Source organism: Gorilla gorilla, chromosome 18 (genome assembly GCF_029281585.2).
Source record: "Gorilla gorilla gorilla isolate KB3781 chromosome 18, NHGRI_mGorGor1-v2.1_pri, whole genome shotgun sequence".
Classification (NCBI taxonomy): Eukaryota; Metazoa; Chordata; class Mammalia; order Primates; family Hominidae; genus Gorilla; species Gorilla gorilla.
In genome coordinates this window covers 27,306,649-27,321,232 of record NC_073242.2, presented here as the reverse complement: position 1 = coordinate 27,321,232, position 14,584 = coordinate 27,306,649, and the positions used below count along the sequence as shown (strand labels likewise).

General features: G+C 51.3%; 1 protein-coding gene across 12 annotated transcripts in view; it reads right to left on the bottom strand.

Annotated features, from left to right (window-relative positions):
• Window positions 1–3,768: 3,768 nt before the first annotated feature.
• IL4R (interleukin 4 receptor) overlaps window positions 3,769–14,584 on the bottom strand; it is a 51,285-nt gene continuing 40,469 nt past the window's right edge. For all 12 annotated transcript variants that reach the window (XM_055365561.2, XM_019012018.4, XM_055365559.2 and 9 more), the window contains 4 exons: window positions 12,634–12,733; window positions 9,547–9,625; window positions 7,729–7,778; window positions 3,769–6,298 (listed from right to left, as the gene is read on the bottom strand). In XM_055365561.2, coding sequence (XP_055221536.1) covers window positions 4,717–6,298; window positions 7,729–7,778; window positions 9,547–9,625; window positions 12,634–12,733 — 1,811 coding nt within the window. In that variant the 3' untranslated portion in view covers window positions 3,769–4,716. The remainder of the gene's footprint in view (window positions 6,299–7,728; window positions 7,779–9,546; window positions 9,626–12,633; window positions 12,734–14,584) is intronic.

Here is a 14,584-nt window from a genome sequence, read left to right as displayed (position 1 = left end):
ATGATTCCCATTTTACAGATAACGAATCAAGCACAGAGAGGTTACATGCTGGCCTGGCGCCACACAGCATATCTAATGGACATTAGGCTCTTTTGTCTGGTGCTGGGGGAATTTCTGGAAAATGCAGAGATGGAAGAGGGGTGGGATCCAGGCAGGACGGGTGGGGATCTCCCAGGCCAAGTTTTCTGGGCACCGCCTGGACCTGGAGCTGCTGGGATGGAGCAGGTGCTGATGCTGATGTGGTCACCAGAGGGCAGCAGGGACCAGGGAGCTGACCTCCTCTTCGCACCCCCTCCACCCGGGGCGGTGCCCCTGACTTGTCAATAAACGTCGTGGAAACAGGTGGGATTTGGTGGAAGAACTGACACGGTCCCGCCACCATCACAGGCAAGTTAAGCTTGAGAGCAGCCTGGTGTCACCTGGCCTCCACCCACCACGTCATCTGCTGCTCACCCCACCACTGTGGCGTGCAGAGTACTGCTCTTGTGTGCCTTTTACCAAGGAGGAAATTTAGGCCCAGAGTGGGCAAACACTTTTCCCATGGTCACACAGCTTGGAATTGGAAAGGCCGGACCTAACCAGGCAGGGTGAGCGCAGAGCCCTTGTTCCTTTGAGTCTCTGTTCTGAGCTGGAACCAGGGAAGATGATGAGCCCATGGTATATACAGGGCGGTTAGTTAGGACTTTGGTTTGAAGCCCGGCTATGCCACTCGGTAACAGCACATCGTGGGCAAGTCCCATGCAGCCTCATCGGCTGCCGGGAGGATCCAGTGACGTCAGGCCTCCCTCGTGGTGGGAGCTCAAACACTTGCTGGGTTTTTTGTTTTTTTGGTGTTTTGCTTTTTGTTTTTTAATTAATAACTTTCGTGGGAAAAATAAAGTCAGAAAGGTTGTTCAACCGGATGTTCACGGAGATACTACGCCTTCAAAAACAAGCGCTCATTTCGTGATCGCCCACACAGTGCCAGATGCTGGGGCGGGGATGGGATTTCCGGTGGTTTTTCTTCACTTTCCTCTTTATATCTTCAGGCTTTCTCTGAATAGGAAAAGGTCTGCACGTGCTGATAGAGTAATCAGAAAAATGCAATAAGCCAACTTTTGTAAAAAAAAAAAAAATTCAGATGCACTCACTGCCTTCCTCCCCCCTTTCCCCCTCCCCTCATCCCCCACAAATTCTGTGTAAAGGCAGGGCTGAAGGAGTACCCCCAAATCAACATCTCTGGAAGCCCCCCCGCAGGGGCCCAGGCCACTCAGCCCACTCTGGCGCTGCTACCCAGGGGCGTCCCCTCCTGCCGTCTGGTCCAGCCCCGGAGGCTGAAACTCCCACAGCCGGCATCTCGCTGGGCCTATGACCCTGGACTTTTCCTACTTCCTGCATGGTGGGGGCCAGCCTGAGTTGGGCCCACCTGATCCACCAGGTCTTCTCATCCCTCTGTAGCTTCCCAAAGCCCAGCCAGTTCAGTAATAGTTGCTGAGGCCAACAACTTGGATTTCTTTTGCCTAAGATCCTTTGTTGGGCTCCCAGTCCCATTGCATCTCTAGCAGTCAAATATATTTTCTATTTGCTGCCTAATTTTTAAATTAGATTTCTCTGAGACAATGCTCAGGCAAAGTGGATTCGAGCCGACATCTGCGTGGGTGTCAGGATGACATGAGCTGATATATCACGGCAGCTGGGAGCTCTTAGGTCAGACCTGGGTTCAAATCCTGGCTCCAGGATTTCCTAGCTGTGTGGTTCTAGGCTAATCCTCAACCTCTCTGGACCTGTTTCCTTATCTGTAAAATTGGGATAATCATTGAGCCTGCCAACTAGAGCTGTTTGGAGACGTAAATGACACAGTGGCTGGACGGCACTTAGCATATTGCTTGGCCCTAAACAGATAACTATTTTTATTTAAAATTATATTTTATTATAAAGAGCTTTTGGAGGCAAGAAGTCCAGAAGGCTAGTTCAGGCTCTGCCATTCTCTGGGTGACTTTGGGCAAGTCCCTTTTCCTCTCTAAAACTGTTTCTCCATCTGTAAACTGTGTGATTTGGGCAGCTAAAGGGATAGATTTGGGCTTAGAACAAGGTTTTTTTTGTTTTTGTTTTTGTTTTTGTTTTTTTTTCTGAGACAGGGTATCACTCTGTCGTCCAAGCTGGAGTGCAATGGCACGATCTCAGCTCACTGCAACCTCTGCGTCCCAGGTTGAAGCAATTCTACCAACTCAGCCTCCCAAGTAGCTGAGATTACAGGCACCCACGACCACACCCGGCTAATCTTTTATTTTTTGGTAGAGATAGGGTTTCACCATATTGGCCAGGCTGGTCTTGAACTCCTCACCTCAAGTGATACACCCGCCTCAGCCTCCCAAATTGCTGGCGCAAGGAGGTGTTTCTAACAAACATCAGGCTGCATGTGAGGTAGAGAGCTCCCCATCATTTCCAGTGTAGTATGTAGGCTCCTAGAGCAGGAAGGAATCTAAAATGGCCAAGCCCCTCAAGCGTGAAATCAGGGCAGCTACTCAGAGACACAAAGTGATACAGACATAGGAGCTTCAGGTTCCCAGCCTTCCCATCTAAGGCCCACACCATCCCTCTGCCTGCCTGGGATGTAAAGCGCAGATCACTACAGAGAGCTTGGGTGATGGAGACACTGTCTGGATTCCACTATAGATCTGTTGCTAACTAGCTGTGTGACTTTGGCAGTGTATCAGCCACTGTTGGTGTCCTGTTCCTGTCTCCTTGGTGTGCCAGAGTCTCTCAACACCTCCAACTCTCAGTTGAAGAATTTTTTTTTTCCTGGAGTAGCTGGAAGTGCTGGAGAATTAATGCTGCTGGAAGCAGCTCTCAGCCAATGACAGATGGGAGCTGGTGGACAAATACCCCAGCTCCCTCTCCTTTGCAGGCATAACTGGGCATGTGCCATGCATGGTCTTCCAGAGATCCCTGGCAGGTAAGCATCAGTTGCTCATGCTGGTAATCTGTTGAATAACTCACCCTTTTGTCAGAGGTTTATTTAAACTGGAGCAACTCCATCTTGAAGAGGGGCTGGGTAAAATGAGGCTGAGACTTACTGGGCTGCATTCTTGGGAGGTTAAGGCATTCTTAGTCATAGAATGAGACAGGAGGTCGTCACCGATACAAGTCATAAAGACCTTGCTGATAAAACAGGTTGCAGTAAAGAAGACGGCTCTAACCCACCAAAACCAAGATGGCAGCAAGAGTGACCTCTGGTTGTCCTCACTGCTACACTCCCAACAGCGCCATGACAGTTTACAAATGCCATGGCAACATCAGGAAGTTACCCTATATGGTCTAAAAAGGGGAGGCATGAATAATCCACCCCTTGTTTGGAACATAATTAAGAAATAACCATAAAAATAGGCAGCCAGCAACCCTCGGGGCTGCTCTGTCTACGGAGTAGCCATTCTTTTATTCCTTTACTTTCCTCATAAACTTGCTTTCACTGACTATGGACTCGCTCTGAATTCTTTCTTGCATGAGATCCAAGAACCCTCTTTTGGGGTCTGCATCTGGACCCCTTTCAGGTAACACTTTCTTGGTTTGTGTCCTTCCCTGCCTCAGTTCCCCACTACCTTAGCAGGGTTTCCTGGGATTACTTCCTAAATCAACTATTTGAATCCTTGTTTGGGGAACCCAAACCCAGATGGCAAGTTTCTTAACCTCTTGCATCCTGGTTCCTTTGGATGGGTGAATTCCAGGAGTTAACAGAGACACAGCACTCACAGCAGTGTCTGGAGGTATGTTTGGTTAATACATAAAAAATAAAGAGACAAAGAAACTTTATTTATACAAAACTCCACCCCTTCTGTTCCACTCTCCTCAGCAAACACAGATAACAGGTGATGAAACTAAAACACACAGATGAGCGTTACTCAACCCAAGGTTCCCGCCTTCCCTAGCACCTGAGGTCTGGGCCAACGTGCAGGGTAACTGGTGCCTTATGCCTGCTGTCTGGATTGCCCGGCCCACAGGGTGGCTCAGCATATTTATTCTGGGGGTTCCATGCATACGAGGAGCCCCCAGCCATACAGCTGGGCATGGGTGTTTGGCAGCAAATTGTCCCTGCTTTAGTCATAGCAATTTTTCATGTCCTCTGTTGCTCCCCTTAACTGAACACCCCTTGACAGCCGGGATTCTGCCTCCAGCATCAACCTAAGGAAGCTCTGTTAAATGAATGAGCACCTCTAGGCAATGACCACCCCCGCTGAAGTTCAATTTCTCATCGATTTCCCAAGGCCGCCCAAGTCATTCCCTTGATGGCTGTGTTAGTTTCTAGGCTCGGCTTCTAGTTCAGTGAGAAAGAGGCAGGTGGGCCTCTACGTGGGCCATGATCTGGTGGGCAAAACATGCCTTGGGCAGTTACAACAGGGACAGTCTGCTGCAGAAGCTGTGGAGGGAGCAGTCAACAACTCGTTCACAAGTCGAGGTGCCCAAGGGCCTCAGTTTTCCTGCAGGGGCCTGCCGTGGGGCACGGCGACCCAGTGCCCTCTACTCTCATGGGATGTGGTGAGCCCAGCCCAATGCTGGGCGGGGTCCAGTCTCTGCAGCCCAGTGTTAGGCCAACGTCAGTGGGGCCAATCACCTTCATACCACGGTTCTTCAAGTCTTTTGGAAATCTGCCAGCCTGGCTGCCTTCCAGGACGTGGCATTTCCCAGGCATGGATAAGCCCTAGTCCTCATCTGCAGACTCAGCAACAAGAGGACATGCACCTAAGAGACCCTCATGTATGTGGGTCCCACGGAGACAAAGTTCACGATTTTGGGGGTCTGGCTTGAGCTCTGAGCATTGCCAGGGGCAGGATGGAAGGACGATGAGGATTTACTCTTCTCTGAGATGCCTGAGGGTGCCAGGGAGGCCGGACACAGGCTGGCCTCCAGTGGAACCCCACCTGGAGAGGGGTCTGGGGCCCTCAGGGGGGTTGTAGGGGGCGAGGACCTGTCTCCACAGCAGCAGCCACAGCAGGGACTGGCCACAACAGGGGTCTGGCCACCATCCTCCTGGCCATGACACTGCTTCAGGTGGCCGCACAGGTGGCAGGTGAGGGCTGAGTAGACAATGCCACTGCCCAGGCTGTCCCCAAGGAGGTCTGTGGCCTGCTCCTGGGGAATTGGGGGCTTCGGCATGTCCTCTACCTTTTCCCCTGGCTCCAGACCCAGGTGCTCTGGGGAGCTGCTTGGGAGATGTGAGCTCTGCGGGCTGCGAGGTGGCTCCCTGTCCAGTCCAAAGGTGAACAAGGGGACAGGGACTGGGGCAGGGTCCCCAGGGCAGCCAGGAATGAGGTCTTGGAAAGGCTTATACCCCTCCTCCCCACTGCTAGCCCCAAACCCACATTTCGCCGGGGACACAGCACTGCTGGCAAGCAGGCTTGAGAAGGCCTTGTAACCAGCCTCTCCTGGGGGACCCAAGCCCACCACCGCACTGGCCTGGGTGCCACCCTGCTCCACCGCATGTATAAACTCCCGATACCCACTGGTGGGGGCCGAGACGGGGGCTGCAGCTGCCCCATGCTGGAGGACATTTCGGCGGAGGATCTGCTCCCAGGTTTCTGGCTCAGGTGGGGACACAGTGGTTGGCTCAGAGAGCTGGGGGACACAGGGCATCTCGGGTTCTACTTCCTCCAGGTGTCTGGCCAGCAGTGGGTCTGGACCCAGCTCTCTGGGACACGGTGACTGGCTCAGGGAGTTGCTGAAGCTGCGGTAAGCAGGGTTGCCTGCGATGACGAGGGGTGTCTCTGTGCAAGTCATGTTGTCTGGACTCTGGGTCGGGCTGGCAGGAGGACTTGGTTCCAGGTGGAGAGGCTGCTCCTTGCCCCAGGGAGGTGCCTCCTTGGGCCCTGCACTTGGGAACTCATCCCAGGGCATGTGAGCACTCATACTTCCCAAAGGTGGAAGAAGGCATGACTCCCCCATGTCCTGCTGGCAAAAGCCCCCATTCTCCTCTCCGAGCAGGTCCAGGAACAGGCTCTCTGTTAGCCGGGCCACAATGCCCTCCCTTCCCTCCTGGAAGTCATCCCTGCTGCTCTCAGGTGATGCACAGAAGCTCCCTTTTTCTTCCTCTACCTCCTCCTCCTCCTCCTCACACTCCACCGGGGCCTCAAACAACTCCACGCATCGCACCACGCTGATGCTCTCTGGCCAGAGGACTGTCTTGCTGATCTCCACTGGGCACCATGCTGATTTTCCAGAGCCCTGGAAAGGCATCTCTTTGGCAGCCTTGTGAGGATCTTCATCCCTTTTCATGTTGTGCTCCAGAAAACAGGGCAAGAGCTTGGTAAGACAATTCTTCCAGTGTCTGCAAAAGCAAAGTTCGGTCAGGGTTCAGTTTCGACACTTGAAAGACTCCTATTCATTCTTCAAAGCCCAGCCTGAAATCACCATGTCCTGATGGCTGTCTACTGCAGACATGCCTTCTAACGTTATAATCAGTAATTTATCAGTCTATGTTGCTAGAATGGGAAATCCCTGAGGGTAGGGTCTGTGTCTTTGGGATTTCGGGAACCCAGCACATGTCCTGGGCACCAAATACAAGCTCAGATCTGTTGAGTAAGAAAAAGTCTTTATGGATGATGATAATTAAAAGCAACACCATTATCCCAAGCCATGACCAATTAGAAAGGATATGGAAGCCGGCTGCGGTGGCTCATGCCTGTAATCCCAGCACTTTAGGAGGCTGAGGAGGGAGGATCGCTTGAGCTCAGGAGTTTGAGAACAGCCTGGGCAACAGAGCCCAAGCTGTCTCAAACATCTCTACAAGAATTTAAAAAAAGGAAAATTAGCTGGGCATGTTGGTGTATGACTGTAGTCCCAGCTACTTAGAAGGCTGAGGCTAGAGAATCACTTGAGCCCACGAGTTTGAGGCTGCAGTGAATCACTGCACTCCAGCCTGAGGGACACAGCAAGACCCTGTGTCCAGAAAAAAAAAAAAAAAGATGCGGGATCCTAGGGTTGAAGCAGGGTCCTGGACCCCCTTTAGTTTCTGGAGTATGGAAAGGTCCAGCAGGCCCCAGGGAAGAAGCTAAGGAGGCCACAGTGGCGGGGCAACACAGCGAGAGCTTGTCTTTACAAAAACTTTTTTTGGTATTTTTTTTTTGAGACAAGAGTCTCACTCTGTCACGCAGGCTGGAGTGCAGTGGCACAATCTGCGCTCACTGCAACCTCTGCCTCCCGGGTTCAAGTGATTCTCATGCCTCAGCCTCCTGAGTAGCTGGAATTACAGGCAAAAACCTTTTAAAATAGCCAGGCGTGGTAATGCACATCTGTAGTATCAGCTACTCGGGAGGCTAAGATGGGAGGATCACTTGAGCTCAGAAGTCTGAAGGTGCAGTGAGCTATGATCGCACCACTGCACACCAGCCTGAGCCACAGAGTGAGATCCTGTATATTAAAAAAAAGGAGGGGAGTGTTCAGGATAGTGGCTATTTGCCGACAAGTATACAATTAGGTCAAGATTTTAGCAACAGGCACGGCTGCTCTGGTTGTTAACTATAACAGCACTCCCAAGGGGTATCACCATGTACCTGACACACCAGTGAAACTCGGGGGACTTGGCCAGCAGTCCACGTTTCCAGAACACCCCTCCTCCTGCCGTCCCTTGAAGGCTAATGTCACAGGGCAATTACCGAATGCAGGGAAGAGAAGGCAGACATGGAGCTAGGGGCTTGCCTCTCCAATTCTATCACCTTCCCAATGCATGCAGGCTGTGACCTAAGTTCAGATACATACGGGCACTTGGCTGGTTCCTGGCCTCGGGACCGCTTCTCCCACTGTGACCCCTAAAATACAGAGACAGCCAATGAAAGAGTAGAGTGGCCTTGCAGCCCGGCCTGGAGTACGGCAATGCTCAGGAAGGGGTGCAAACCTCGACATCACACAGATCAGAAGTCCAATAGGTCACTTATGCTTTCTGAGCCTCAGATTCCTGGGAATTAATGACATTGTCCTAATATTTACAGGGACTGTGGTCAATGGCAAAAGTGGCCACAGAGGAGTGCTCTGAATCTCCTCCCATCCCTTGAATCTACACTGGCCCTGGGACTTGCTTGGGCCCATAGAATGTGATGGAAGTGATATCATGCCAGTGCTGCGCCTAGGCCTCAAGAAGCCTTGGGACTTCCCACCCTTGAAAACTGAGCCACTCTGTAAACAAGCCTGGGCCGGCCTGCTGGAGAGTGAGAGGCACATGGCTCAGGCACCTGCACTGTCCCAGGTAAAAGTCAGCCAACTAGGCTGGGTGCAGTGGCTCACGCCTGTAATCCCAGCACTTTGGGAGGCTGAGGTGGGTGGATCACCTGATATCAGGAGTTCCAGACCAGCCTGACCAACATGAAGAAACCCCATCTCTATTAAAAATACAAAATTAGCCTGGCGTGGTGGCACATGCCTGTAATCCCAGCTACTCGGGAGGCTGAGGCAAGAGAATTGCTTGAACCCAGGAGGCAGAGGTTGCAGTGAGCCAAGATCACACCATTGCACTCCTGGGCAATAAGAGCAAAACTCCATCTCAGAAAAAGAAAAAAAAAAAAAAAGCCAACTGTCAGACACGGAGGGAGGCTATGGGGATGGGTCAGCTCAATTCAGATCTGCCCAGCCCAGCCCAGCCCAGCCTCCCCTGCCACCCTCACTGCTGAGCCCAGTCCCAAATGCCAGCCCGCAGACGCATAAGCTAAATAAAGTTGTTGTAACCCTCTACATTTTGGGGTCATTTGTTACACAGCAAACACTAACTGATACATAAATGGCACTTGGTATTTGCAAGAGGCTGGAATATGCACTTTATATGTATTGTCTCAATAAATTCCAATATCTGCCCTACCAGGTAAACACTGTTATAACCCACAAGAGGAAACTGAGGCTCAGAGAATTAAGCAACTTGCTCAAGTCCACACTGCCAGTGAGTGGCAGAGTCAGGATTCAAAGCCAACACCAGTAGATTCCAGAGTCCCTGGAAAAGCAAGGACCCTCAGACCTTCTCTTCTAGACAGGACCTATATTCCCCCTTTCTCCTTCCTAGAGAACTCTCATCTTGCTCAGGCAAACCCCACCCACTCACCCACAGGACCATCGCCTTGGGGAAGCTGACTCCACCCCTGGCTTAGGGGTGGGATACATTTCAGGCCAATGAGAACCCGGAAGGGATTTGCTGGTGCTTCGGGGGCAGTTTCCTATGCTTAAGAAGAAGACACAGAAAGCCTGTCACCCTCTCCCTCCTCCTCTCCTTCTGGCCTCTAGCCCTGGTACTGGCACCTCCCCAGGGAATGACACAGTGATGACCCAAGGGTCATTCTCCCAAGAGGAGGGAAAAAAACAGGAAACCAACCCCAGAGAAGCCCACCCCAGGCTGGGATTGCCAAGGGGAAGGGCAGGAAAGCCTCTGGTCTGCTAATGACCTCATTCGGCTTCTGCCTCTGTCTCCCCTGCAACCCTCCTGACTGTCTATTTGCCATTCCAGAAGCCAATGAAGGTCCTTAACAGCCCAGGTGTTCTGAACCACACTTCTTCATGTACACAGTCCCACATATCCTCATCCACACCTACTCCTACCTGAGTATCCTGGATTATTATAGCCACGAGGCGGCTGCGGGCTGGGTTGGGAATCTGATCCCACCATTCTTTCTTAATCCTGAAAAACAAAAGGAAAAGGTGTTGATCTCTGAATTATTGACAGGTGAACCCTCCTACCATAAAAGTGGTCGTTATCACCAATACTTATTTGGCATCAGAGATCAGGCTGATTAGTTTCTGGAGGTCAAACCACTGACTCATCACTCTAACCTGGTGACATGGATTCTATTGCTAACCCTATTCTACAGATGAGGAGAGTGAGGCCCAAGGAGGTGGAGTGACAGCTGGTAGGTGGCAGAGCCAGGTTCACACTCCCGCATTCTGTTACCCAGCACAGAGTTCCTGAGGAGGCCACCTGTGTCCTCAGTGGGAATGAGACCCCAGGGGATTAGGAAAGACTCAAACTGCAGAGAGAGGATTCTAGGTTCCCCTCAACAATCCCTTTTTCAGAGCAGCTGAGGGCAAATGACCAGGAAATGGCCTGGGATGGCCTGGGAAGCTGGGGGACCTACGGAGAAACACAACCCTTCTCTCTTCCTGGCCTGCCTGGGGCCATGGTGCATCATCACTGGGAGGTAAGGTCCTCAGACCGCTTCTGAATTAGCCTCTGCCCATGGTTTCAATAAATAAACACATATTTATTGAGCACCTTCTATGTTTGACTCACGGTGCCTGGCCCTGAGGCCACAACAGTGAACGAGACAAAGATGCCTGCCTTGGTGAAACTGACCTTCAAGAGGGGCAGATGGATGATAAATGGAGACAGAAATGCTTATATGAGGCCAGGCATGGTGGCTCACGCCTGTAATCCCAGCACTTTGGGAGGCCAAGGCAGGTGTATCACCTGAGGTCAGAAGTTCGAGACCAGCCTGGCCAATATGGTGAAACACCATCTCTACTAAAAATGCAAAACTTAGCCAGGCATGGTGGCAGGCGCCTGCAATCCCAGCTACTCAGGAGGCTGAGGCAGGAGAATCGCTTGAACCCGGAAGGCGGAGGTTGCAGTGAGCTGAGATCGCGCCACTGCACTCCAGCCTGGGGGACAAAGTGAGACTCCATCTCAAAGAAAAAAAAAAAAAAAAAAACGAAAGAAATGCTTATATGAGGTCATTCATTCATGGTAATAAGTGCCATGAATAAAGATAAAGGGGTAGAAGTTCAAGACCAGCCTGGGCTACATAAGTGACAGCCAGTCTCTACAAAATGTAAGAAAATTGGCCAGGCACAGTGGCTCATGCCTGTAATCCCAGCACCTTGGGAGAACGAGGTGGGTGGATCATTTGAGGTCAGGAGTTCAAGACCATCCTGGCCAACATGGTGAAACCCCATCTCTACTAAAAATACAAAAATTAGCTGGGTGTCGTGGCACACGCCTGTAATCCCAGCTAGTCGGGAGGCTAAGGCAGGAGAATCGCTTGAACCCGGGAGGCAGAGGTTGCAGTGAGTCGAGATCGCACCACTGCACTCCAGCTTGGTTTTTGAGACTCCACTCTGTCTCAAAAAATAAAATTAAATTAAATTAAAATAAGAAAATTAGCCAGGTGTGGTGGCAAGCGCCTGTTGTCCCAGCTGCTCTGGAAGTTGAAATGGGAAGATCACTTTAGCCCAGGAATTGGAGGCTGCAGTGAGCCGTAACCGCGCCACTTCACTTCAGCCTGGGTAACAGAGTGAGACCCTGTCTAAAAAACAGAACAAAACAAGAAACCAAAGACAAAGAACAGCAAAGAGGCTGGCATGCTGGGATACAGTGATGGGGAGTGGGAAGAGGTACAGGTGATGGGGAAACTGAGGCTCAGAGCAAGGCGATCAGTCCAAGGTTGCTTGGAGGCATCAGTGACAAGATATGGAGGGGAATTTGCATTCCCTGCCTACCTAGTGTGTGCTGGGCCAAGAGTGGGCACTTTCATCAATCATGTTAATAATCCTTAGCCACCTCTAATCCTGACTTAGTGAGGTTGAGCTTGCTAGTCCCATTTCAGAGATGGGAGGACTGAGGCTCTGAGACACCATGATTCCAAGGGCTGGCAAGAGCTCTCTGGAAACGAGGCTCCTTCCACCACCTCCCAGCCGCTCGCCACTCATCTCCTCCCTCAGCCTTTACTGTGATTCGGCCTCTTCTAGCTGATAAAATATGTTCTCACCATCACTGTCAATCTGCAAAGCAGGAACCCCAGGCTCAGGGGTTTCAGCAACTTGTCAGCCACCAGCTACCAAGCTCCAAGGCCAGGATTCAAACCCAGGTCTCCTGACTCCATCAGGGTGATCGTCGCAAACTCCTCTGGCTCCTACCACATGCCCCCAAATGCCCCCAGTTGCCCAGGCACCCAGCGTTGTAAGCGGATGTGGGATGACTCCATCTTGCTTATCCCTGGCCAGCTCATTCTCCCCAGTCAGGGCCCCCCTCAAATTTTCCCTCCTTGGAGAGCCTTATCCTGGTCCCCCTTGCAAAAAGCACCCCAGAAGATCTCTGGCCTCCACCCTGGTCTAGTGCATTCAGAGAGTGGGTCACTATGGAAAACCACCTGTTTGTGATTGATACGTATTTTCTGTCTCCCAAGTTGGATGCCGGTTTTAGAAATGTGGAGTCCTGGTTGGGTGCAGTGGCTCACACCTGTAATCCCAGCACTTTGGGAGGCTGAGGCAGGCAGATCATGAGGTCAGGAGTTCGAGACCAGCCTGACCAACATGATGAAACCCCGTCTCTACTAAAAATACAAAAAATTAGCCGGGCATAGTGGCATGCACCTGTAATCCCAGCTACTCTGGAGGCTGAGGCAGAAGAATTGCTTGAACCCGGGAGGCAGAGGTTACTGTTAGGCAAGACCGTGCCACTATACTCCAGCCTGGGTGACAGAGTGAGACTCCATCTCAAAAAAAAAAAAAAAGAAAGAAAAAAGTGGGGTCCTTGTCGATATGTTCTCACCTCTGCTCTGCAGGTGTGTAGTAGCTGCTCAGTAAATACGTATTATTGACTGAGAGGACTGCAAAGGGGCAGACTGGAGGGGCAAGTCCCTGCCACCCTGCACTCCAGAGGGACTGCTTGGCGGCACTGGGCCCAGGACTCACTTGGTGATGCTGACATAGCACAACAGGCAGACGGCCAGGATGATAATGCAGGAAATGCTGACGCCCAGCAGGAGGTGCTGCTCGAAGGGCTCCCTGTAGGCTGGAAGTGGGAGGGGAAGCCATGAGCTGAGGTCAGCCATGGTACAGCCTGGGCTCCACTTCCCAGGACTGGAGACCCAGGGTCAGGACCCTCCTCCGAGACCCTCCAAGATCTGACCGCCGACCACCCCTCCACCTCATCTCCCCGCCACTCTCCCTCTTGCACACTGAGTCCTCGTCACACCGGCCACCTCATTGCCCCCTGCTCCTCCAAAGCTCAGCGCCACCTCCAGATCTTAAACTTGCTGCTCTTTCTTTCTGGAAGCACAGAAGTCAAATGCACCGACTTAGGAGCCGGATGGCTCCTTGCTGTGTGACACAGGACAAGTCCCTTATCTTCTCTGTGCCTCCGCATCCTCATCTGTACTATGGGGTTAATGACAGAATTGATCGTGCAGGGCTGTTGCGAGGATTGCATGATGAATCAATAGATAATGCACTCAGAACAGAGTGGCCTGTCCACATCATTAGCTGCCATCATCTCAACACGGTTGACTTCTCCTTGTTCACTTTCATCGTCACATTCTCCAAAAAGTTTTCCCCGACACCCTCCCTACCATTGCCCCCCGCCCATCGCTCCATCCTCTTCCTCTGCTTTTATTTTCTTCCCAGCACTCACTGTCATCCAGATCCACGTGATTTCTTTCTTTCTTTATATGTTTGCTTTTTGTCTCTCCCCTCCAGAACGTCAGCTCCACAAGAGTGGGGATTTCTATCTGCTTTGTTCATCGCCGATTCCCCACTGTCTAGCACAGGGCTAGCCATGTAGGAGGAACTCAGCAAATATTTGCTGAAATAATGAATGAGGGTCCCATACATTGTTATCTGTTTCATACAAGCTATTTCCCTTCCCCAGGCCAATGGCAGATGAGAATCAATTCAAAACTTTCCCAAGCACCTGGTTCTGTGCTGGGTTCTGGAGATATAGCCATGGAGACCCCGCCTATAGAGCTCATAGCCCAGGGCAGGAGACACGTGTCTCAACTGATATCCACAGTGCAGGATGAGCAATGCTGAGAGGGCTGTGCGGTGGCAGGGTCAGGGTACTGCCAGCTGCCACTGCACCTACCACGTTGAAGAATCTTCTTTCATTGAGTTTTCACAACAGCCCTTACTCCTCCCATTATACAGATGGGGAAACTGAAGCAGTCTTCTTCACTCAACAGCTTTTTCCTCTCTCCCTTGTCAGGGAGCCATGCCCACCCTAAGGCTTGGGCCAATCACGATTATCCTGTTCCTTTTTCCAGGCATTTGAGTTCCCAGTCTTCCTTGCAATGAGCAAGTAATAACAGTAACCATGTAACATGTAACAGTCTTGGCCAATGAGATGTAAGGGGAATTTTGCTAGGGAAGCTTCTAGAAAGATGTTTGCTTCCTGATTAAAAAAGAGAGATGCACAAGGTACACTCTGTCATAGCAGCCTTTCCTTTCCTTCCTGCTTTATGTAAGACAGTGTGCAACGGCCAACCTGAGGGCATGGGTGGCAAGTCTAAGGATAAAATGCCACCATGTGAAGGATGGCAGAAGGGAAGACGGCAGAAGGGAAGAGATATCACTTGGCTGCTGTACAAACCCCAGGAGGTCCATTTGTAAGACTTCATTTTATGTGAGATAATCAATATTTCTACTGCGAAAGACCTGTGGGATACCTCATTGAAAAGAGTTGTTTCTGGGATGTAGGTTCCAAGTGAGAAAGTTCCCAGCCTCCTTTGTGGCTATGTGTAGTCATGTGACCATTTTCACCAATAGAATTTGAGAGGAAGTGATGCGGCCCACTTCCGGGCTGCCTGCTTTCAAGAAGCAGATGTGATCTCCACACCATCACACATCTTCTGCTGGCTGGATACAGACA